At 47.8% G+C, this 24,378-nt stretch overlaps 1 protein-coding gene across 3 annotated transcripts in view; it reads left to right on the top strand.

The window, feature by feature from the left end:
* LOC144175095 (protein lin-9 homolog) overlaps positions 1–24,378 on the top strand; it is a 61,327-nt gene that overhangs the window by 22,203 nt on the left and 14,746 nt on the right. For all 3 annotated transcript variants that reach the window (XM_077704159.1, XM_077704161.1, XM_077704160.1), the window contains exons 8-15: positions 1,557–1,714; positions 4,965–5,098; positions 5,872–5,985; positions 8,240–8,344; positions 16,863–16,943; positions 17,894–18,019; positions 19,284–19,517; positions 22,801–22,895. In XM_077704159.1, the coding sequence (XP_077560285.1) occupies positions 1,557–1,714; positions 4,965–5,098; positions 5,872–5,985; positions 8,240–8,344; positions 16,863–16,943; positions 17,894–18,019; positions 19,284–19,517; positions 22,801–22,895 (1,047 nt within the window). The remainder of the gene's footprint in view (positions 1–1,556; positions 1,715–4,964; positions 5,099–5,871; positions 5,986–8,239; positions 8,345–16,862; positions 16,944–17,893; positions 18,020–19,283; positions 19,518–22,800; positions 22,896–24,378) is intronic.

Genomic DNA, 24,378 nt, shown 5'->3' with positions numbered 1-24,378 from the left:
GTCAGTTTTTTTATGTAATAAAAAACTCAGATTCAGTGAAGTTCGGCTTTTATTATTCCCACGCATGCATTGTTCCCATTCTGTTCGATGAAAAAGGTAAGGCCTCAAGTAGGGGGGTTGTTCCCCATCCATTGTGTGCAATCTGCCGGTAACCGTGCGCAGTCCAAATGGTCTACCTTTCGATTTTACAGCTGAAAATCATCAGATTATTTCATTACAGCTGTTTCAATGACCAGACTAAAATCGCTAAAAATGTGGGAGCTGCCTTGAGGGAACGTCAGGCAGCAATCCGATTTGTTTGATGAACGGTTTTGGGAAAACGTGCCTCGTCGTGAGGGGATTTAAAAGAGCCTAGCTAATGTCGATGGCCACGACTGATGTTTTATAGCTGGTGAATAATTGTGCCTAGTTATATTCTTGCTTTATTTGCTCAGCTTATCATGCGTCTTTACACTCTTGACCGCATGCGCTAGGCCTTCTCCAAGTGCCGGGGCTAAGCTTTGGAAACGGTGTTTACGCGATTCTTTTCCCTCGCGCGAACACTGTGCAGAGATGTTGCAGGCGTTTAGAAAGACCAAAGTGTATGCACTACACAGCATATGCAATGTCGATCAAAGTACCCACTTTAGGGCTCATACTCCCCCCCCCCTGCCCCCTCGTCGGATACTGCATACTTCGGCTACAGCGGACTTTTTTTTCTGGATTCAGAGGGTCCGTTGAAACGGGCGTTGACTGTATTTTGTTCGTGCATCATTAGGTGAACCTAATGCGCACATCTGGTACGGTTCAAGGTGAAGTTCACGAAGCAAGGACGCAGGTTCAGTTTGCCAACAGCGGTGTTTAGTAGTCACCCCAAAAAAAAGTAAACAAAATGGAATCCTAGTGAGCACTGCTATCATATTTACTTAGGCACTGTGGAAAAAGAACCGATTTTGCGACGGCGCATGAACTGTTGTCGGATATCGAAATTCCATTGCCTAAGTATCGTGTGAGTTACGAATTTGAAGTCTTAATTCACACGATTTTTGTGACCAGGTCTAGCACAAATTTTGCTTTAAGGGGAGAGGTAACTCCACTTAACTCCATAGTAGTAGTTTGTGGGTGATGGGCGCAGTTGTGAGAACTCAATAACTGATTAAATGAACTGCAAAATCGAAGCCTCAATATTAGGAAATTCATGGTTTAACAAAATTTGCACCTCCAGTTACAACTTCGTTATATCAAGAATTAGGTGTAAAAAGGAAAGAAAATGAATACATAGAAGGAAAACATACTCGGTACAACAGGTAAAAAACGTTGAAGTGCACTCTCAATGTTGCAAACAGCCAAAAGCTCTGTATTTTCTTGATATGCGCATTAAGATGGGCATTAAAACCACAGGGAGAGCACGCAGGGAGGCTGTAACTCGAAACACGTGGTTTCACAGGCTCAGGGAATGCGGTCTGCTAGTAGACTATGACATATTTCACCGTCCTTCTGGTGGCATTGAATGCGGGTGGGGCCAGAGTCCTTGTCCTTGTTGGTCGTTGGTCTGAAGGGGCCTTGTGCGTGTGCAGGTGTTCCCCGGCCTTCTTTGAGGAAGAAATCCGGGCCCTGCACGACCGGAGGAACAGCATCCGCCAGGTGCAGCAGCGGAGGACCGTCTCCATCGAGAACTACGGTGGCCTCCCCGACGACATTCCCCTGCCGCTCGTCATTGGGACCAAGGTCACCGGTAGGGGCATCATTCTGTGCATCTTCAAAGACGCTTGCCTCTTTGGGCGACATTCCGCTGAAGAGTTTAGGTCCGTGTGTCTGAGCACCAGCATACCTGTCCGCCAAAACAGTGTGAGGTGAACCTTAAAGGCCAACTGCGGTCAAATTTTACATCGACTAAATTTATTCTGAACGTACAGTACATACCGCGAAATCAATTGGGACGTTACTGTAGCCCTGTAAAATGCATTGTTAATAAGAAGCGTTTAAAATACATGAGTTGAAGATGACGCTGCACCTTCCGGATGATCGTGCAAACAGCCATGGAGCGGCTGGCCAGCCACTTGGTCTCCCGGCTAGCACTGTAGTGTTGCCGTGCTGAGGTCGGCAACTAAAGAGGTGTATATTTGCTTATCCTTCTCGAATGACGAGCTGTCTTTTGAGTGTGAGCCTGGATTGTATTCAGGCGCACTAGAGCTGCTACTCCACTCTGCTGTCAAAGGTTTTCTGAATCGCACCCATGGAGGGGGCGATTTCACTTTTCTGTGGTCTAAAGCAGTTAATACAATGCATGAAAAGAAATAAGATGAAAGTATGACAAAAAAAGACAGGAGAGGGAGGGAAAAGGCGCACAACAGATAAAACAGGTGCGCCACTGGAGAGAGCAGACGACCCTCGGTGGAGCTGAAAATTTTGCACCAAGGTGTTGAGGTACAGTAGAAGGTCTGTGAAAAGCATTTGTGACATCTGAAATTCGTGTCATCAAAAACAAACTGAACGAGCAAAAATACTCTAGTATGTCACATGTATCGCTGAAAGTTTTAGAAAGCACACACTCGTTTCTTCCCTTATCATGCTAGCTGCACAATATACTGTATTTGCTTGCATAATGAGCCCACTTTTTTTCCAGAAAATTCGGCATGAATTTGGGGGGAGGGTTGATTATGCGGAAAAAATTGCAACAGATTTTTAAAAGCTGAAATTTCATACAATAAAGTTGCTAAGGGAAGCACTGTCAGAGCCTTACCATTTTCGTAAGAACACATAGGTAATTATGTTATCAAATTTCTTTTTTATTCCCAAGATGCATGGAGCTGTTTTTGTCACTGAAGTCGCTTGCGGCTTTACATTCATTGTCGGCCCACAGCGCACCGTCTTCCCTGCCGTCAAGGCACCCCAAAACTTCTTTCCCCACACCAAGAAACTTCCCTTCTTTGGGCCCACGAAACACACGGCGATCCCTGTTCACCGCCGAAAACCTCCCGTTTTCGCCAGTGGCGTACACACAACTGGGTCAACACTGAAGTGCCACCCAGCTGCGCGCTTCCCATGTGCATCAACGCATGCTCCACCACTTCCAGTTTAAAACCGGCTGTGAAGCTCATGTACTGGCCCATCGTATGGCGTGCTCCAGGTGCACACACACACACAAAAAAAAATCTGAACACAGCTGAACAAAAAAAACTATGGAGAGAGAGAGAGAAAAGACTTTATTGAATAGAAACGGTCTGGTGGCGCCGATGGCGTCATCCGGGCCAGCCCTAGGAGCTTCAGGTCGGGCGTCCGGCGCTCGGCCCCAAGGGGCTCGCGCCGCCTACCCGCTGCCTCTCCAGGGCCTCCCGGACGCACTGGACGACTAATTTCTGGGTGTTGTAGTCTGACGAGGTGATGGCTCTTCGCACTGTTACTGGTAGCTGTCGGATGCTTGAGGGTGCGGGGTCTTGGGGTGCGCACTGTAGTATGTGGGCCAGCGTGCCGCGAGTGGCGCGGCAGACGGTACATTCGGATGTCTCGTAGATTGCGGGGGCTGTGTGGCGGCCCAATACTGGTGGAGAGTAATGGCGAATTCGCAGAAAAGCAGCAGCAACAGAGTGCGGAGTACGTGTAGTGCGTTGTTCACACGCCGCCATAAGGAGCCGGAACAGCAAAGAGAACGGAAGAAGTGCGGCTTCGCACGCCGCAACGTTTTTATGGCGCAAGGTTTGTTTTGCGTTCAACAGGTGGCGCACTGCAAACGCGCAATTTTTAAATTGTGAGCCACGGAATTTGCGCTCACGTCTCTGGTTGCTGTTAAGATTTCTTTTTGTTGGAATGCGTTTTAGCGTTTCTGTGCGTTTTGTAGCGTGATATCAAGTTACTGCGATCGTCTACGGCTCTACGGCATCAGCAACCATGCTGAGATAAAAACATATTCCCCCTGCATTTTCTATTCAAAGTGACAAAAAGTAAATTTTCAAGAAGAAAAGCGGGGGAGGGTTTGTTACGTGCATAAATACGGTATGCACTTTTCTGTGCAAGGTCAGTCTTCCTTTACATGGTTTTATTTGCAGTCACAGTTCTGACTAAGCACAGCTATTCGCACGCCAGACCCATTACAACTGCAAGTCGCTTATTGACTAAAAAGTTTCACTGCCACTGCCAGTCCACAAACGTAACTTTGGTTTGTAATTGCGGAGTTCGCTGTCTTCGTTGGAATCCTTCTCTAAGTGCTCAAAGGTCACACTGCTCCACTGAAGGCAATCGTATAATGCACCAGTGAGAACGGTAGGTGAAACCCATTGGCAAGTGAATGGATCAAAGTTGTTCCATAAAAGTGTTTTGGTTACATTTTGCTGATCTAAAATAGAAACTGCTTTGTTATGTGGGGGCTACTAAAATTTACGTACCGTCTCCTGGCCCTCATTGTGTGAAGAAAGTGGTAGCAAATATTACGCCATCCCAGTGAAATGTGGCTGAAACCACCAGGGCAGCGTTGCAGTTGTGACCAAATAGGTGCGCAAGGGTTAAACTGCCTTAGGTGAATGTTTGAATAGTCCATTGTAGGTAGAGTCTTCGTGGGTATACTCGGCCACAACTCAGGAACGGCACCACCTCGTGTAGTGTATCGCTCCGCCAAAGCGCCAGACCCGTGACGTCAGTGCGCGCGCGTTTTGAAAGGGGTTTGCTATGAATGCGTGATATCGTCTGCCTTGACTCACGCAGTTTGTTTGTCGTCACTGGAGTCGTTTATAAGCATATTAAGTCCAAAAAATCACGGGAACGGCTCACGCCATGTTCAAATTATTCCCGGTAACGCCCTACTTGCGCCGCGCGGACAAACATCCGGCTACGGTGATAAGGCACAGCGGCAACTTCCGGTGCCGTTCTTAAGTTGTCACTGAGTATAGACTGGACTGGGGGTCACTTCTTCATTCTGACCGGGTTTGAACTTTACGAGGTGTAATAAATGTTGCAGTGGTGTTGCATTTATTATTATTTTTTTCCCCCAGCTCGTCTCAGAAAACCTCAGGATGGGCTTTTCGAAGGGTCCATCGATGCTGTTGACACGCAAACTGCGACATACCGCACCAAGTTCGACCGTTCCGGCCTTGGGACCCACTCTGTCCCAGACTACGAAGTCCTGGTTTGTTTGCTTTCATCATATTGCTGGGCTTCTGATGTTGGAAAAAAAGGTCTTTACATGTGCAAGGTGTAGTTTTGTTGCTGCCGTGGGTGGCTATATTTCCTGATCGTGACATGCGGTTAATATAAATTATTTTTCTCTCACACACACATTTAAACTTTATTCTGTAATGCTAGCACAAAAGGCCGCACACAATAAAAATTGATCTTCTTACCCGAAACATTTCCAGCTTCATGAGTGAGTTATCAAAAGGCTGAAAGACAATTGTAGCAAAGTGAATTTGTCAGACATTTATTTGTGGCTGCGTCATGCACCAGTTTCACTCACTGTAGCAGAAGCCTAGAGTTGATGTGATACTGGTTCTCAATGTTGTTTAACGCTGCATCATCCTTCAAGGTTTTGATTTTAACCTGATAATCGTTCATACCAACTGTTTGTGTTTTTTAGGGGTGGGGGGGGGTTCGGCACACTTCAGTGGATTTCCCTAATGAAAAATAAGAGGCATATACATTTCACTGGGAAAGCTCTGAAGATGACCTATACATTCCACACCTCTAGGAGATAATGTAATCAATGTTATTGACTCAGAGAAGCAAGCAAGCTATGTGGAGCTGGACAATAAAAACAGTTCCAAGTGTTGCCAAAGACAGAATGGGCTTGTATCATGCTGACCTAATGATGCTGCCATATACTTGACCGGGTAGATCAGTTATCTGGGTGTCACTCGCAGGCAGCAGAAAGTTGACATTTGGAACTTGCTGTGTTGTTTGCAGAGTTTAGACCCCCCTGAGACAATGCCCAAGTCGTCGTTTCTACAAAGGCAACGACCAAGGCAGGTGTTCTACCTTAGTCCCCCCAGGAACCTCTATCCACAAGGGCACCAGCTGGTGAGCGACTCGCTGTCAACGCCGGCTTTCGGTGGATGGGCTTTGGGGGGTCTTGACGCTTGCGCTTAGTGTGTCCCTGAAATCATCTCGTTCATGCACTTGAAGTGACTGTGCATTGATGGGGACACAGTGTGTACTTGGAACTTAAGGGGGCACGCTGGTCTTAAACCAAAAATTTTCACAGTTATGATTAGGAAAAATTGGGGGACGTATGTAGTCCTTCATTCGGATTATAGATACAAATTTGTTCAAATTTATTCAGATTTCTATATTTGATTTTCTGACAGCTTTTGTAAAAAAAAAAACTGCTGTAGGGATGCAGCTGAACGAGGTACCAGTGAACTGTGCACAAATCAGGGAGTGCAATAGGACTAAAATTATCATTCTATGTGGTCTGTAGCAGAAGTTACGACCGTTTGAAGTTCGGGCCTGGAACATGGGAACTATAAAACACAGTTTTGCCTCCATGCCCGAACTTCAAATGGCCGTAGTTTCTGCTACAGACCACATAGAATGATAATTTTAGTCTTAGTGTACCCCTTGATTGCAGCGTGCATCACATGCCACTGGCCATTCGGAATGTAGGTTGGGGTGAAGTCTATTGCGTTTTGCTTACTGTAATATCGTTTAAAAACAGCGCGGAAAACGGGACCAGTCTTCCTGTCTTCTGCCCTGTTTTTAAACGATATAATGTACCAACGAGCCCTTCAGTGCACCCTTTTACGGTAATACTATATTGAGTATTCCTTTCCGAAAGAAAAGCTATTTTTTGCAAAGCATATAAGGCAACATTATCACACTAGCCTTCATTTTTCGGGACCGCCCGAAAAAGTGATGAAAAAGTGAGGTCTCGCTACAAATTTTTTATTACATAAAGCAAAGGCACTACCTTAGCATATACCAAAATGCAGCTAATTATATGTTCTTTGACATACAATACCAAGTTTTACTTCAACACTGACGATAGAACCATGAAAAAATTTTATAAAGTAAGAACTTTGTAAAAAAACTACAGAAAAAGATAGAAAAAAGCATAAATATAAAAATATTAAAGAAGAATAAAATTATTTCAGGATATACAAAATCTAACACAATGCTTTGTTTCTTCATCGCGAAAGTTTGATGCGGCTAGGTGTAACTGGTTTTTTGTTTTGTGCGTGATCTCTTTGGCACTAGGGCCATGGCTACGTCGTCGCCCAGGTACACGCCGGGCTTTCGTCTCGGCGAAAACTTGATCCCTTTCTGAGATGGTGGCAGGAGATCACCACCATAGGTAGTTAACACCCTAGCGAACAAATATAAACCAGCCAGAACATATTTCAAGCGCACATACCTACTCCAGAGACAATTGAAACCGAAACCAACACCCACCTTTGAGCGCGATTTGATGTTCCAGGCTGATCGACACCTGAATCCTCACTCGAGCTGAAATTCGATCTCTAAAGCCGCATTCCGACTCTTCACTGCCACTCTCATCGTTAAAATCCACAGTAGAAGGTGAAGATATGCGAGACGAGATGAGGCGGATTTCTTATCGCGCTCGCGCGAGTATGACGCCATGTTTGTTTACATTCGAAACCACTGCCCGTCAGAATAAAATATCTGATGCGTTGCCGCCTGGCGATAAAAAAAGAAACTTCACAAAAGAGAAAACTATAGTTTTCAAACTATCTCCTAGATGTCGCTAGGTGTTCCATCGAGCGAAAATTTGTATTCTGCAGGCTCGTGAAACCATCGATCATATGTGATCGATTGCCTATGGAGCGGTCCCGAAAGAGTTAAGAACTTGGAAAAAGGAGCAAAAGAACTTTATAAACTTTAAATCTCAAAATAAAAAGAAAAAAAAAGAGCTTTTGGATTTCAATTGTTGCATCACAGGACAAAAATGCAGGGGCTTGGCCAAATTTGATTACATTTTCACAGAGAAAAGGCAGCTATAAGTGGCATAGATGTATTGTCACTGAACTAATTCTTGAGGAAGGTTTGTTCAAGTAGCCTGTCTTTGAAATAAGCTACCCCCTCTGTGGGGAGTTTTGGGTTGCTACAGAAAGCTGAAATACCTTGGCTACCAAGCTGTGGTTACAAGCAGCACCCCTGAAATAAACCGAGAATTTGTGGCATCCTCCAAAGGTCAAGGAGGGGGAGAGGGAGGCAGGCTGCCGGGGGTACGAGATGTTGACGGAGCGTGCCTCATTGTTGTGGTGCCCATAAGTGATGTGTTGATGCGACAGCGTTCTCTATTCGCTTCTTCCAGGAAAACGATCCCCTCCTGGGAGCCTCTCCACTCCGGTCTGGCCTCACGGTCACCGACGACGCGTCCACTGTCGGAGGCTTCCCTGTTGAGTTTCTAACTCAAATGGTGAGCTTGCAGCCCTGGTGTGTGCATATACAGCAGACTCACGATAACTCAAGCACAAAGCGACCCCAGGAATCTATTTGAATTATCAGATGTTCTCATAAATTAGGAAGAGGGGCAATTTTCTTCTCTTGGCAACACTTAAAAACCACCATGACTGTGTCCACCGCACTTGTGCATGTGTCCGCATCTCGCAGAAAAAAACAAAAACAGGCCCCAGCGTCTGTCGTCTGCACCGGTACCACTCAGTTCTCGGCCTTGGCATCAACAGACATGAATAATACAGTCGAACCCCGCCATAGCAAAATCTCGCGAGTACGAATTTCCTACCGCAATGAAATATTTTCAGATCCCCGGCGAACGTCCATAGATGCCCATGTATTTCATATCTCTTGGCAACGAAAGGTTTTTGAAAAGCGATCTGCATTAACGAAATTTGCTGCAAGTCCGGTGGGCATTTTACCTACCCATTGGAGGCTAGCAGTGTCCAAAAAGTGCTCAAATGCATTTTTTTTTTTTTCGCAGTCAAAATGCATAAACTTTTGCCACAGCACGCTTGCATGGCCACGGCCATATTTGTTTACAAAAAAGACCAAGCAGCAGGCGGCCGCGGAGGTAGCCTCGCAGCGACACCACCTGGGGGCGACACATAGTGACTCATGACGCGGCTTTGCGTTCAGCTGTGCTAGCCCGCTACTGTGGAACAGAGGGCGTGGATCGTAGGGGGGACCCTAGCATGAATTTGTTGTGTGTGCGCTGATTCGTACGTTTACTCTCAGTGAGATGCCTCTGCCAGCCCAAAAGTGGAAGTTTTTATCGCTACAATATGGGGCAGCTTAGTGTCACTAGAGAAGATACAGAGTATGGTCACTGAGACACGCAAGTGAGCAACGGCGGCCATTTTGGTGTTTATCAGTGTTTCCAGATTGCCGCTCCTGCGGCCTCACCGCTAACTTTGACGAGGTCATTTGTAAACAATACCGTCGAAGGCGCAGCAACACGGCATCTTCAGGCACACTTCTGTGGCTGAAATGCTGCGAAGCGCGTAATCTTTGATTCGACTTCGGAACGACGCCAGTCGCGCGCAGCCGCAGAGCAGGGAGGATAACCTGAGACTACCACAGTTCACCGACAGAAAACGCATAAACAACAAAATGGCGTGGACCGTTGCAGTGTAAACAAATGTCGCATGATGCGAACTGACCAATGATCATGACGGCGGCATGGAACAATAGGAGAAAAGAGTGGCGATACTCTGTAACCTTATCTAGTGACACTAGGGCAGCTATCATTGCCCAAGTCGGTGGCCCAAGTGAAGCAAGGGAGGATAGCACCGACAAGTTTGGAGCCGCCTGCAGCTTGCCCGACCATTTTTAAAAGCAAGCACACCACTCTTTGATGGCGCACGTACAACGTACGCAAAACAAAACGGTGACGCCTGTGGCCTTTCTCAGCGTCAACAGCGCGGTGCTTACTTACCTTTATTGGAACAACGAGGTGCCGCTGTATGGCAAAGTTCGTCAATCACAGAAAAGGCTGGAGTTTTTTTCTGGACTAATCTGCACAAATGTTACCCCTCGTCTATATTTATATAGCAGTCATTGGCAGAATCTAAATTGTTGTCTGGCAACAAGGTGCAAGCTGCCGTGCAGGCACTTGCGCAATTGCGTAGTGAGCATAGTCCGTCACCATCGCCCTTTGTGTCGCACTGCTCTCTCGCTCTATGAGGCCTTTATTTGCTTTTCGCTTTCCTCTAGTTTTCCATGTTTTACTCATCTTGTGTGTCTGCGCGCGTGCGTTTCTGTTTCTGTCTGCTCCGAGATGAGTGGTGGAAGTCGACGCCAGTGTACCGCTGTGTTTCAGCTGAAAGCCATCGAGTTCGCTGAGCAGAATGGGAATATGGCAGCGCAATGCCAGTTTGGCATTTCGGATAAAAGTGTGTGGTACTGGTGGAGCAAGAAACCTAAGCTGTGCGCGTGCAACCCCCAGAGAAGATCATTCCGTGGACGTCAAGCGGTGCACCCCGAGTTAAAGAACAAAGTGGCGAACTTCGTTCGTGAATTTCGCTCATGATCCCTGCCCGTTACAGCAGAGGCCATCCGCTACGAAGCGGTTGAACTTGCTTGCCAAGATGGTCTCTCTAGGGAGGAGTTCAAGGGTTCGAGGTCGCGAGTCCACCGTTTCATTAAGCGGAATGGACTTGCTCTTTATTGGCAGACTTTTATCTGCCAGAAACTGCTCGACGTGTCTGAAGAGAAGCTGATCAACTTTCAGCGATATGGGATTCGTCTGTGGGAGGAAAAAAACGGTTCTCCTGGGGCAAACAGGCAGCGCAGACGAAACCTTGGTGTGGTTTGACATGCCGTCAGCCATCATAGTCAGCCAACGTGGGGCTAGGGAAGTGAAGCTCATCGTAAGGGGCACTGAGAGGGCCCCTTACGAGGGCCCCTCACTGTAATGCTGGGGTGTACAGCTGACGGAAGAAAGTTGCCCCCTTCATTTATTTAAGCGCAAGGCAATACCCAAAGAGTCCTTCCGTGGAGACGTCATCGTCTGTGTCAATTAAAAGAGCTACATGGATGAAGCCCTCATGCTTAATTGGCGATCCGATGCGCTCCTGCGGCTTACGAGCATGCTTGTTTTCGACGCCTTTCGCGGACATCTGACTGCGGGCGTCACAGGCACTCGGTGACGCGAGGACCGACCTCTTAGTTATTTTGGGAAGAATGACCTTCAGCCATTAGACATTCTGAACAAGCCATTTAAAGGGCTATTGAAGCGCTTTTAAAACCGAGTAAAATTCTGCTTCTTACAATTATTACATTGGTCAGTTTATGCCTGTAAACTTGTTTTCGGCATTTTTAGCTTGGCGACAGCGGTATTCATCGATAAAGTTGACCCTATGCGCCCCGCCCACTGCTCCCTCCCGCATCGCCGGAAGAATGAGAAACCGAGAGGCAGCGACCGGAAGTAGCATCGTATTCGGAAGACGGCCAGCGACGTGCACCGCTGCTTTGCTGTGTCCCAGTTCCCTGGACGAAGTTCCGAGTTCTTCCGCATCAATTTTTAGCCTTAATGCTGCTGTGTTTTTAGAGATTCCCTAAAGCGACTCCTAGATACCTGAGATTTCCTACCTAAGCGCCCGTGGCTACTACATTGCCTTCACGAGTAGTCGGGGTCGGCCGTGTCGGGGGGTGCACTGTGCTTCATACGCGAAGCGACGGGCTCGAACAAATACCCAGGTGCCCCAAGTTCCTGATCCAATTATTATAGGGGATTAGAAAATTTGTGGGACTGCAGCGCTCTGGGTTTCCAGAACGCCTTGCTCGTTCTCCCGATCAACGTTGTTGGCTATGACGACAGCTTAGCTAAGTAGGTAGATTTTAGGAAGAAATCAAGCAAGCTGGAGAGCATAAAGCGTTTTCTGCGCGCGAAAGCGCTCTGCGCACTCGCCGGTCGTGCTGGCCCGTACGGCCCCCGAAACTGCTTGAAGCGCGCATGCCGCGGCAGCAACCGCTCTTTGCTGTTGTTGTCCAGAATCAAGCCGTCGCGAAAAGGTAAACGTGCAAGAGAGTGGATGATAGTGTGGCGAAAAATTGTGCTAGTGATTGTCATCCAAGGTGATTTTGAAAGAGGTGATCAAATTTGTATCTCGATGCGAAGCACCGACCGGTCACGGAGGCTTGTCGACGGCAGCAAATGCACCTGCCCAAGCAGAAGATGCGGCGAGAGGCCGATGGATGGCGCCATCTGCATGCAAGAATGAACCTACACCGATCGCTAGAATGGCTATCAACGTGAAAATAAGGTTCCACATGCGAGAAAGGAGATGGTAGTGTGGTGAAAAACTGTATTAAGGATAGTCATTCGCAGCTGTAGACATAGCAGTGACCAAATATCTGCCTCGGTGCTAAGCCTAAAGTTTCAAACATCCGAGGCGATCCGTGCAACCCAAGCCGGCTGGAGCTGTTGGGGAAGGCGTTCTTGTAAAACTCTTCGTCGACCAGCCTGCTGTGTTTTGGTTGCTCTACCTTTTGGGGGGCCACCAACGTTCGGTTTCCCTTATTTTAAAACTGCGTATGTGTAGCAATGCCTTGTTCCGCTGACCGGCCGCGCTGCGACCCGGCACCAGCCCCTCCGTGCAACGCGGCAACCGGCGGCGGCCGCATCGCAGGCACAGAGCTTGTTACCGCCTGTCCAAATGTGAAAACAAAGTTACACATGCAAGGAATGGTATGATGGTGTGTTGACAAATTGCGCTAGGAATTGTGACTAGCGCTGGTAGTGAAAGTGGCGAACCAATATCTGCGCAACTTCCCTGCACCCGAGAAACAGTAGTTGGCCATGAGCCATTGGGGGAGAGCCCCTTCCTAAAGCTCACCGTGACTGAACTTGTCACGTTTTTACTTCCCTCAGGCTCTCCTATTCCAAGGAAAGATTGTGTGAGTTTTCCATTCACCAGAGTACCTTCTGGCCTGTATCTGAACGTGAACAGAATGAGCTCTTCAGGCCGAGCGGTCACCGCAGCGCCGGCACTTCGAAATATGATGTCATCTGCTGCCGACCAATCGCGAAAGGCAGCCAGGGCTCTGACTGCGCCACCGGGCAGGGGGCGTTTGTTTTGTTGAAAAAAGATGGTTTGCGTGTATTTACACATAAAATAAACACATTTTTCGAATTCAGCGTCAAGAAAACCATAAAGTAATGTCCCCAACAAAATTTTTTTAAAAAGCTCTTCACCAGCCCTTTTAAGGACCAGCTCTGCGAACTGTACAATGAGTGGATAGCCGGCAACAATGCAAAAACACGAACGGGCCAACTGTGAAGACCATCCCTCGCGACCGTGTCAAGCTGGGTGTCCTCCTTTTGGCAGTCGCTGCCCGACGGCATGATTGCACGAGCGTTTAGGATGGGCTCCATCAGCAATGTGCTCGACGGCACTGGAGATGACGCTCTCTGAGACGCTGACAGTGAGAAGCAGTCATCTTTGGACAAGTGACTTCTGCAGGCATAGTGAGTGGCAGTGACGGAAGGGCATCGAAAGTAAACATACATTGTGTGTGCGCTTCTCTGCCGAATTATTTTTTTTTTGTCAATTTTTCCCACTTTGAGATAGGGGATTGTCCTATATACCGAGTCGACCTATACTCCGGTTCATACGGTATTTTGTGCTGAGGGCCAAGGAGAAAAAACGGGCAGAGGGCGAATGCTTGGGATGTTTTGCATGCGTTTGACGTGATACCGTCGTTCTTAGGCATGCACGATGACTAGTTAATAACGACTTCTTGTAGTGTGAGAGCTGAGCTTTGAAGTTGTCGCTAGGTAAGGCTCGCATATAACCGACTTCCGGGAATAAATTTTCGGCCTGTGGCCGTTTTTTCTGTTGTTTATGTTTCATTCTCGCGGCAACGAAATTCCCACAAAAACCGAATTTTCAGGCTTTACCCGGCGGTTTCGTTATTGCGGGGTTCGACTGTAGCTGTGAGAAGGTGTGGTGATGCTCTACATGCGCTAGAAAACTCAGCAGCCCCACTGGAGAATGGAGCCGCGGTTGCGGAAACTAGCATGACGCACGGAATGCCTATGCTGCAGCACAGTTGCCTGCAGGATATAGACACAGGTCATGTTGGCCACTGCCGAGTCGTTCAGTACAAAAGCCAAATAATAGTTCCCAAGAAACTGATATGTTCACGCGTAGGATGATTGAGATACAGCGATAGCGTAGCGGCGTAGCAGCGATTGCGTTAGCTGGGCGACTAGCGACATCTATCGGTGAGTGGCCGAATAGCCGAAGTGAAGCATTCGCTGATAGCTAAGCAATCTGTGGCCAGTACCAAAACACGGCAGCTGGAATCACTGCTGGCATCTGCCGGTATCTGGCAATCACTTCACTCATGTCTTGCGACAGGTAGGCTGTATAGGGCGCTGTGTGAAACGGTAGTTAAAGTCGAGGTAATGCTTTTGAGCTCACTGGGACAGCCTCATGCGAGTGCCACCACGTCCAAGCCCGCACGTCCCCGTTGCTAAGGCGACACACATAATTGCTGGCATGCGCGCCACGCTAGTGAATACAACCTATAGAATAAAAAAGTGGGGAAAAAGTAGCAAACATTGCTTGCTGTATTCAGTGTCGGGAAATTGGGTGTTTGCCTCCAATCTATTGGGGCTAGATACTGACTGCTGGAGTTTCCCGCCGGCCATAAGTGGCCCAGCACATGGCCTGGGGCAGGGTCAATCAGTGCTGGAGGCTCCTGGTCGGCTTGTCACATGCTTTTTGCACTGGCAAGCGCACGTCTCACTGTGCCTGCTTGGGCTCCTGCTTCTTCACTTCAAGTGGAAAATGATTGGGTGTGGGGGAAAACAGAACTCGTTCAAAGGGTCCGTGACATAGCAGCGATTGTCATGAGCCTTTTGCTTTGAGAGGAGCACTCCTTTCGGCGTACACAACACTAGTGCAGCAGGTTAGCCCATCACAGCTGCCACAGTGGTGACCTACTGCATTGTTACTAGCACTTAGCTGAACTTTTTCTGACGTCAGGCACCTTGATCTGGGTTCCACGATTACATCATGAGAGTGTCATACTAAACTACATGTACGCGGGCCCTTCTTCTTAGTGAACATGTGACACTGCCTGGCTTCACAGATCAAGAAAATGGGAATGCACAGCCATTTTTAATCGGGCTCTATTACGAAAGCCTGAAAGTTTGAACTAAAGGAAGCACATATTTGTCGTTTTTTTTGTGTTGCTTTAATGTATTTAATGGCTATGTGCCATAGCAGTTATATATATATATAGTATCCTGCTTTTGCCTGAAGTCCCATGATGCACCAAGGAGAGCTGGTCTTGGGGAAACGTGAAAGTGCATTTGGAGGTGTTTTACCTACCAATTTGAGTGTTTCTAAATGACGCTCTAGTTTTACAGTTTCTGGGTGAGGTGGTTTCAGTGCGCAAGCACTTTGGTGGCCGCTACTGTTGTTTCGCGGCGGCGATGGCGACGGTCTTCGCGTTGTAACCGAGTGAGTGAAGACAGAAAGAAAGTAAAGTAAAATCTTGATGATACGAATCTTGCGGGACCACGAAAAATATTCGTATCATCTGAAATTCGTATGAACCAACACAGACCAAAAAATTGATCTTTTCCTACTTTTGCGGGAAGAAATCCGTGACGCTTTTCTGTTTTTTTTTTTTTTTTTTTTAACTTTTATGTTGCCGAGTGGTCCTTTCTGGACTTTGGTCTCCTCACTCGTGGTACCCAAGCTCACTACAGGAGCGTTTTTGCTCGCGATTCGTGCGCGTCGGTGTTGCGCGCACAATATTTTCAAGCCCGCGTCAGCGATTCCGCGCCCTCAGCCGCCTGTGCCTCAGTCGACGCGCGAGGCGCGTGGCAGTGGAAGAAGCCTGATGACTTGTGCCAATGGGGAGGTGTGCGCCTCATGGTGGCAGTTTCGAATCACTCGAGACAGCCGGCTGGCTCCTTGTTTAGGCTTAGCACCTTGGCAGATATTTCATGGGCGCTTTCACTAGCGGCGCAGATGATGTTTTATAGCACCGCTTTTGCCCACATTATTAGCCCATTTACCACAAAAGAAACTTCGTGTGTGCTTTGAGCGGCATTTTAAAGAGCAGTTAGAAGTGGTCGCTTAAGCTCCCCATACCACTTCGCCATCGAAGCTGCCACCATGTTGCCGCAACCGGTCGCGCCCCGCGCAGCATGCGGGTGGTTTCGCAGCGGCGTCAGTGCGCCTGTGGAGTGTGTGGTGCGTTTTTGCGAGCAGAAAACAACTGTCCGGCCGTTTCTGGAGAAAGAGCGACAAAGAGGGGAAAGAGAGCCCGTACGTTGCCGTCGCTTGCTCGCTCGACAGTCGGGCGCCTCGCCAACTCGTTTGTATCATCCGCTGGGCCGCACAGGTCCGTTCGTAAGAGCCGAAATTTTTCCCATTGCAAACTTTGCAATTTCAGCGGGACTTACCAGAAATTCGTATCATCCCGAAATTCGTATCACCTAGAATCGGTATCATTGAGATTCCACTGTAAACGGTGGAGGAAAGCGAATGCATAAGGGGGAGGGCAGTATGCTGAGCCCGCACGAGGCACTCATTGGAGTGCCTGGCGATAATGTGAGGAGGAGGGTGGCACACGCTGCCATGGCACCATCTCCCTCGCTGCCGCACCCTCACACTCTCACCAGACGCTACTCCGTGCAAACCATGTGACATTTGCGTGGGAGGTTCAAACACAATTTGCAACATCTTGCCGGCGGCAGAGACGCGCTGCGAAGGTAATAGCACAGTAGAGCGTGCTGCCGTGCGTTTGCTGATCACGTGATCATTTCCTGAGACACAGCAGCTGTGTGCTGTGACCGAGAAGACTGCAGTTCGCACTGTGCACAGATTTCGCATTAGGGGGTATAGTAATCGTCAATGAATTCTTTGGCTGCTGTTCGTGTTTATTGTCACTTGCTACCTTCTGTTTCCAAATGCTGCTGTACTCACTTTGGCTATGCTCTGCTTTTCTTCCAGGTCCAGCTATCGAAGATCCTTTCCGTGAAAAGGCAAAAAATCGATAAACTGAGGGACATGAACTCGCAAGCCGAGAGGATGGTGAGAGCCTGTTGCCCAACTTCACGCTATTAGCTAAAAGGCAAATGGGAGAGACTACACTCATTTAAAAAAGCCACTTAAAAGGGACTGGTGTTGGCGTTGGAACAGGACAACTTTGTACATATGCTGAAAACTGGGTTTCTGAAATTTTCATTTTAACCGAAGAACAGTGGCGCGGGGGTGGAAGCGCTGCGCCATACTGCTCCAAAAGGCAGTATTGTGCTGCAGCTGCTTCCAAGCGATGCTGCAAAATGCGAGGCAACTGTGAGATGATGTGCAATGCCAGTCGCATTACGCAGGGAGCAGCAGTAGGGACTTTAAGTTGAAGGAACTGGAGCACAAGCTGTGTCCTAAAAGCCGGCTGAGTGTAGCTTAAAATACTAGACAGCTCAAGTATGTACCTCAGAGTGACGGTTATACCTTCCACCTTTCATTATTTCTATCAGATCGTCTGATGCTTTCTTACAAAAGAGTTTTTAATTAGAACCTTCCAGATATTGACTTTTTAAAATACACATCTCACCGCCCATATTCTTACCTGTCCTCATGATCTGGCGCAGAACAATGGCAGCATTTGAGCCTTCTACACCTGAGATGCCTATACGCCCCATATACCGACATCGATAGCAAAATTTTAAACCGGTGCATTTTATCACGGATTCTGTTTCAACATCCAATATTATCTCACCATTGTCATGGTGCTGTTTGCCTTTGTCGGCTGTATGCCAAAACCCTAAGTCATCATCATCATCGGAATGCCGGTTACTGTGTTCTCCAGGAATACGATAAAGCCATTTACACACGCGCGGCCAACTTTCCACTACCAGATGCGCCCCAGGGGTAGAAAATGTGCGGGCTTGTCTGATTTGTCAGAGCCAAGCATCTAAAAATTGTATGTCCAAGATGGTCCCCTTGGATGCTCTCTCATTTTGTCACCTGCTGCTTTGCAGACTTCGTACCGGATGGTGGTGCGGCCCGAGTTCAAGAAGCGGTATGCGGCCCTCATCATGGAGTTTGAGGTGCTCAACGAGGACCTGCAGGACACCCTCGAGGGCATCATGACCTACTGCGAACGGGTGTGTTCGGGACTGCTGTGCCTCTGCTCTATTCTCGAGCGAGTTTCACAACATTGTTTGGTGCATGTTTTAAGGTGGTTGCAGTATTGTGCTACCTCCCCTGGATATTGAGTACATGACCTCTCCCCTTCCTTGTATACATACAAAGTATACAAGGATTAATTAGTGTCTTCCAAAACTTTCTCTGGGCAAAGCACTTCTCAGTTCAGGCTTTAACTTTACACAAAGGTCATGTTTTGTGGTATGTTTTGTATAACACCAAGAATGATAACGGAACTTCCCTGCTTACTTCGAAAATAAATAACTATTTTCACCTATGGGAGAGCCAGCAACCATCCTGGGCGTTACGACCAGCTTTGTACAGTGATGCCACCTTGGGCGACCAGGTTCAGCTAGTTGGTTCAGATTTGGGGCATAACACAACAGCACAAGATACACAAAGAAAAAAGAAAGGGGACGGTTGGCACAGCGCTGAACTCGGGTCTAAACTTTTGTTTGGAAGGAACGCAAATGTAAACAAAAACATCAAACTCTGACACAATAACTAGGGTAATCACGCTGAAAATAACTCCCCTTGAAGAAGCTGTAAAGACAAAGTACAATTTTGCACAATTTGACGGAAATACCGTATTTATTCGATTATAAGGTGAGGGTACAGTTTGGAGAGTAAAAAAAATCGCCATATATATACACTGAGCTTCGAATATAATGCAGGATACAACTTTGCGACTACAGATTTTGTAAAAAACCTTGCCTTATATTCGAATAAGTATGGTAGCCTTTGGCAGCTCGCTGAGCTCGATTCCAGCCATGAAAGGTGTTTTCTTTAACCAAAAAAATGCAAGAAATATTGAAGAGCTTTTAAATTTCCTGCTACAGTGGCGTAATATGGACAGGATTGGTGTAATATCGGGCAGCACTAAAACCGCAGTTACCAGTGTATTGATTGCATGTTAGCATTCAGGTGATACAATTAAACAGGCCGAGATGCCCCACTCATTGTACAAGAACCCAGTCATGTTTTTTGAAGACTGTTTAGGTCGGTGGCCGCCAGTCATACAAACAAATTCTGTGATGTCATAGAGAAATTGCTTGAAAGTGGCTGGGGAGTTGCCACTGCTTCGTCTGTCTTTCGTAACATCTCCGTTACTTGCTCGGGGTTTGCGATAAAACCGGCGTCATTGTTGTCAGGACCGAGCCGTCTTTCAAATGAACCATTCCTCGTGGCCCCTTTTGAAACGGCCCTCTCCCTGCGGCGTTGCAGCTGGCCCCCGAGCAGGGCCTGCAGTTCGACATGCAGCCGCAGGCGGTGCGCAGCAAGTGCCTCGCGGAGGCCCGGGAGCTGATGCGCAGCTGCGCGCCCCCGGGGGGCAGCATGGCCGCCGCCCTGGCCGCCTCTGGCTCCTCTCCCCAGGAGTCGTCCTCGGAGGCGGCAGAGACGGCCGCCCGGGCCGTGGACCTGGTGGCCAAGCTCACCTCGCTCATGCTGCAGATCAAGGTGGGCACAGCTAAGCCTGTGGAGCAACAACCACTGGGTGTCGTTTATGGTAAAGGTTGTGTGGGTGTTCGAACACCTGGAACGCCAAACTAGTTTACTGCCACGGTGCTAGCTTTTGTAAAATGGGATCGCACTATTTGAAAACTGGTTGTTTTCGGATTTTGTAAATGGCTGGAAAACATGCTGCGTTATTCAAATCTAGGCTTGCCCCGTTTCCAAGCTGGCCCGTGACATTCCTGCTCAGCATATCGAGCCACACCGGCGTTTGGTAGGCATTGCCAGTCTGGCTGAGCAGGAGGAAACCCCCGCCCCCTCCTCAAGTTTTTGATGTACCGCCGAAACTCGAGGAGTGTCTTGTCACAGGTCTCCGTGAGCTTCTGCAAAACGGTTGTGGAACGCAGGAGGCTGAGCCCATTTCATAAAACCCGTCGCCCACTTCTTCGAGATCTGGAATTTACTCAGCTGGATGTTCAGGCGATTAGTGACGACCCACCACTTCATTTCAGTGTCTTCGTACGACACGCTCAGGCTTCTGCTTCGCTGCATGTGCACCCACTCGAGGACTTCCTCCTTGACGGCAGGGTACCGTCCCTGTTTTGGCCTGTGAAGTGAGCGACACATATCAGTGCACACGAAGAGCATGTTTTTTTCTTGCCGCCACCCCAAACACAGTTTTTCGGAATCTTATTCTGCAGCGACATTGTTGTTGTCCTCGGCATACAAAATCACTTTGCACTTTATTGCCACACTGTATTGGCACTGAGGTTGTGGAGGCACTGTTAGGCAGAGTTACTTGGTGTAGGAGTTGCAAAACTCCCCATAGACCCCATGCATCAAAAAGTGTCCCTACGATTGGTCCACTGTTTTGGATTTTTTCCTCGTACAGTGGCGCCATCTATTGGTTACAAAGTAAACTATACAACGCGGTTCTCTGCTCGACGACCTGGGCGAAAAATGGTATTTGGGTGCTCACATAAATTTGTTATGCCGAAGAAGCCCAACGTGTACAACCACTCAAGCGTTTTATGTGCATTTGAACCAAGAGTAGTAAACAAATGCGACCATGTGTTCAGCGAGATGCGTTGTCACCTGCGCATTGTCATCTGCTACGCGTCATCTGCAGATCTTCCGACGGCAAAGAGGGTTAAAAGTTCGCTTCGACGGCTTTACGCAAGCTCTAAAGGATTATTTAGAGCCACTTGATCAGCTACTGGATTAGTTTTGGCATTCAGTGTGATGTAGGCCGAGCGAGAACTGCAAATTTAGTACTTCAGGTCGGACCTATGTTGTGCCGAAGTGCCCACGCGGGGCAAGCGTCAATCGGTCGAGGCAGTTGCGCAGACGCAAGAACTATCGCAACAAAAAACCGCACCTAACTAAACAATGAATAACTTTGGAACGTACAAAAATAAAAAGATTATGCACCTTTAAACAGTTTAACGTTAAATTGTAAGTTTGAATAATTAGTACTTTTTTTTTTTTTTTTTTTGATAGTGCGTGCGGTGGCCGCGTTAACGCCACCATACGTACAGTCCAAAGCAGGGGGGGTCCAGGTGCGAGTCGTTTTTTGAGGCGGAGTTTCGCAACTGCCCACATCGAAGAGCTCTGCTGTTAGGTACGTCTTTCGAGGTCCGGAACGGTCACCAACTCCTCAACTGCACCGCCTGCGACACAAAGAAAGAACGTTTTCCAGTTTAAACTAAAATGGCGAGCAGTTCATGCAACTGGCTAGATAAGTCTTTGTAAAGGTACTAGACGACTCCAGAAATGACTTCTAAGTTGGTGGCAAATTTGAATTTTCAGCCAACAGCAGACACGACCCCATGTATAAGTTAACCCCGTAATATTGGATGGTCATTTCCTAAAAAGAACGGTCAACTTGTATGCGGCAATATACAGTTACTGAATTATAATGCATACACATTTTCTGTGTTTTTTGCCCTCTCTTTTCTGCTTGTCACCTGAAGATTAAAGGAAGCCCTCTGAACCTTTACACGTGCAACGGGGAAACTAGAAGGGCAAGTGCCGTGGTACCTAATGTTGCTTAATCAGTCAAATGTGATAGCCAAAAGGCAACCAGTAGTAGTACATTTTTGAGCACAGCATACTTCACATATCCACACAGATACCAGCGCAGCTTGACAGAGGGTGTTAAAAACAGTTTAGGGACTTTTAGTTTCCTGTACACCTGGCAGTTGGAGAAACTGATTGTTTGCAGTTCAAACTGAATTCAGCAAAGTAAATTTGACAGACATTTAGTTATAATCGTTTTTATGGTTTATATTAGTTATACTAATTGTTTTATGTTTTGTGATATATTTTATATTGATGAATAATAAAAGTTCTGTCCAGAGAGCTCAACTCCTCTACAACTTCGTTGTGGCATCTGATCTGAGTATCCTTGGCGGTCGGAGCACTTCTGTTTGAGCTGTGTTGTGTTGTAAAATTGTGTCAGTTGGTCTAGTGGTGTTCGATCCATTGCTGTTTTTTCTTCTCTCTCTATCCCTGCTTTTCTTCCCCCAATGTATATACCGCTCTTTACTTTGTTTCTTTAGTTTCTGGAACCATACCAAAGGCATCATGCTGTTATAGGGGCACTTATCAAATAAATAAAAATAAAAGGAACCAGAAGTGTTGAACCCTAGTTATAAGCAGTCTAGAGTGTATGTACACCCTTTGTCAAAATTTTGTAGGCCAATCCTAAACCTTCTCGACCACGAAGAATTCAAAGAATAAGCTTTGCCTTTAAATGTGACAAAAATATTTTTTGACAGTAAGAAAGAAAGCTGTTCTCTCTAGCTTTGCGGCATAAAGAGTTTCAGTCTCGCTCGAAAAGTATTCTTATACATTGAATTTTTTGCGCCCTGCGCGTTTCCGGCTTGGCCTAGAAAGTTTTTTCAAAGACTGTACTTTGACTTTGGGTAATTTACCCGCCGCAGTGGCTCAGTGGCCTTGTTGTTGTGCTACTGAGCCCAAGGACACTGGTTCGATTCCTGGCCGCAGCGGCCGCTTTTCTGATGGAGGCGAAAAGCAAAAATGCCTGTGTGTTCGAGGTTTCGGCGCACTTTAAAGATCCCCAGGCAGTCAAAATTAATCCGGAGCCCTCCACTATGGCGCGCCTCATCGCCTGTGTAGCGTCAGCGCATTAAACACCACAATCAAAACGTTGGTTAATTTCATTTCCCGTTTATTTTGACCACACTTTTACATGGCTGAGGTCACAGCAGGAGTGGAAGTGAGCAGTGTGTACAAGAGCCCGTGTTGCACTTTGCCCGCTTCGCAGAACCTGGCACAAGGGGACCTGAATTCGTTTGAGCTGCAGTCGCTGAGCGAGGCCCTGGTGGAAGTACAAGGTGGACTGGACAGCCGCAACGTTGCGTGAGTAGCCACCCCTGCCTGTCGTCCTCTTGGGTGGGTGTGGAAATTCAGACACGCCGGGACTCCTCTTCACAGTGAATATGCCATTGGAGCATATCATGATGATCTTGTAGCCCTTGCGTTGGCTGTAGTGGTGAGCAAATATTGAAATTTTCGAATACAAATCCAATACAAATTATCGTATTTTCTTGCATATAGCCCGCCCGCGCATATACCGTATTTACTCGCATAATCCTCGCACTTTTTTTTCTGAAAAGTCAATGCGAAGATAGGGGTGCGAGAATTATGCGGGGGAAAAAAATCCGGTGCACAGTGTTGCCGATTTGCCTTCTGCCAGTCCCGCTTAATGTAGCGGTCGTTTTTTGTATATGTAAGCTCAGTGTTGCCAACAGCAGCTATTTCTTTTTATTTTATTATTTACAACGTAAACAGTCTCCCGTCGATCAGCGATCATGAAATTGCCGCCTTTGCTTTCTGGCGCGCACCCTATCTCGTCGTCATGTGCGTGCCCTACTCCAGTAACGCACGTTGAAGTCAGTGACGCCGAAGTGCCTGCCTGCGGCGCGGTTGCCGTGTTCGATCGCGTACTCTATCGCTTTCAATTTGAAAGCGGCAGTGTAGCTGGCGTTCTTCCCCATGGCGAAGCGGCACAAAGCACAAAACAAAGAGATCAAAAAGTTCTCAAAATGGCAGCGAGCTATCCACCACTGACGCGAGTGACTCACTGACTGCTGCTGCTCAACGACGGGACCGTGACGGCGACACAACGACACGACAGCGGGCTGCGCGAACGCCGTCTAGTTGCGCACACGCGAAACCGGCTCAAGGACAGTGTGAGTAGCGGGTTAGGGCGCCTGTTAGGGAGTATCCGCTATGCAGGTTGTTAGGGCGCCTGGATGGCCTTGGATACGCAGCGCTCTCCGCCGAACAGAGAGGCGGCGGGGAGGGGCGCGTGCGCCATGCAGGTTTCGCGAGCAGGCAACTTTCGCTGCTGCGAAGTTGGGGGTGCGAGGAACCAAAAAATCCAAGTTTTGGTGGCTCACATTAGGGTGCGAGGATTACGCGAGTGCGAGGATTACGCGAGTAAATACGGTAACCCGCACCCCTTTGAACTCCCCTTTGAACTCTGAACTCCCCGAAAAAAGAAAAAAAAAAAATCCTCGCGTATAGCTCGCATGCTTACCTGAAAAAAAAAACTGGTTTAGGAAGTCACAGTTGCACAGTCACAATCTCGTTTACAGGAGAACTTTATTTCAAAACGATCGCCGCAACGTTGTCAGCGCCGATTCCGGTTCACTCAATCATCGCCAGACTCGCCACTGTCGCTGCTGCCATCTGAGGCTTCGTTGCCGCTCTCAAAGACGCAGTCGTCTTCAGTGCCATCTAAGCAATTGCTGATGGCGCACTTCTTGAAGCTTTTGCGCACCATGTTGGCCGGAATCGCCCCCCACGCATCCACAATCCACTGGCACAGCAGCGCAAT

This window comes from Haemaphysalis longicornis, unplaced genomic scaffold (assembly GCF_048455015.1).
Source record: "Haemaphysalis longicornis isolate Haplotype H1 unplaced genomic scaffold, Haemaphysalis longicornis Haplotype H1 scaffold_3, whole genome shotgun sequence".
Classification (NCBI taxonomy): domain Eukaryota; kingdom Metazoa; phylum Arthropoda; class Arachnida; order Ixodida; family Ixodidae; genus Haemaphysalis; species Haemaphysalis longicornis.
The sequence above is the reverse complement of the archived record's forward strand: the minus strand, read 5'-3'. Positions and strand labels throughout refer to the sequence as shown.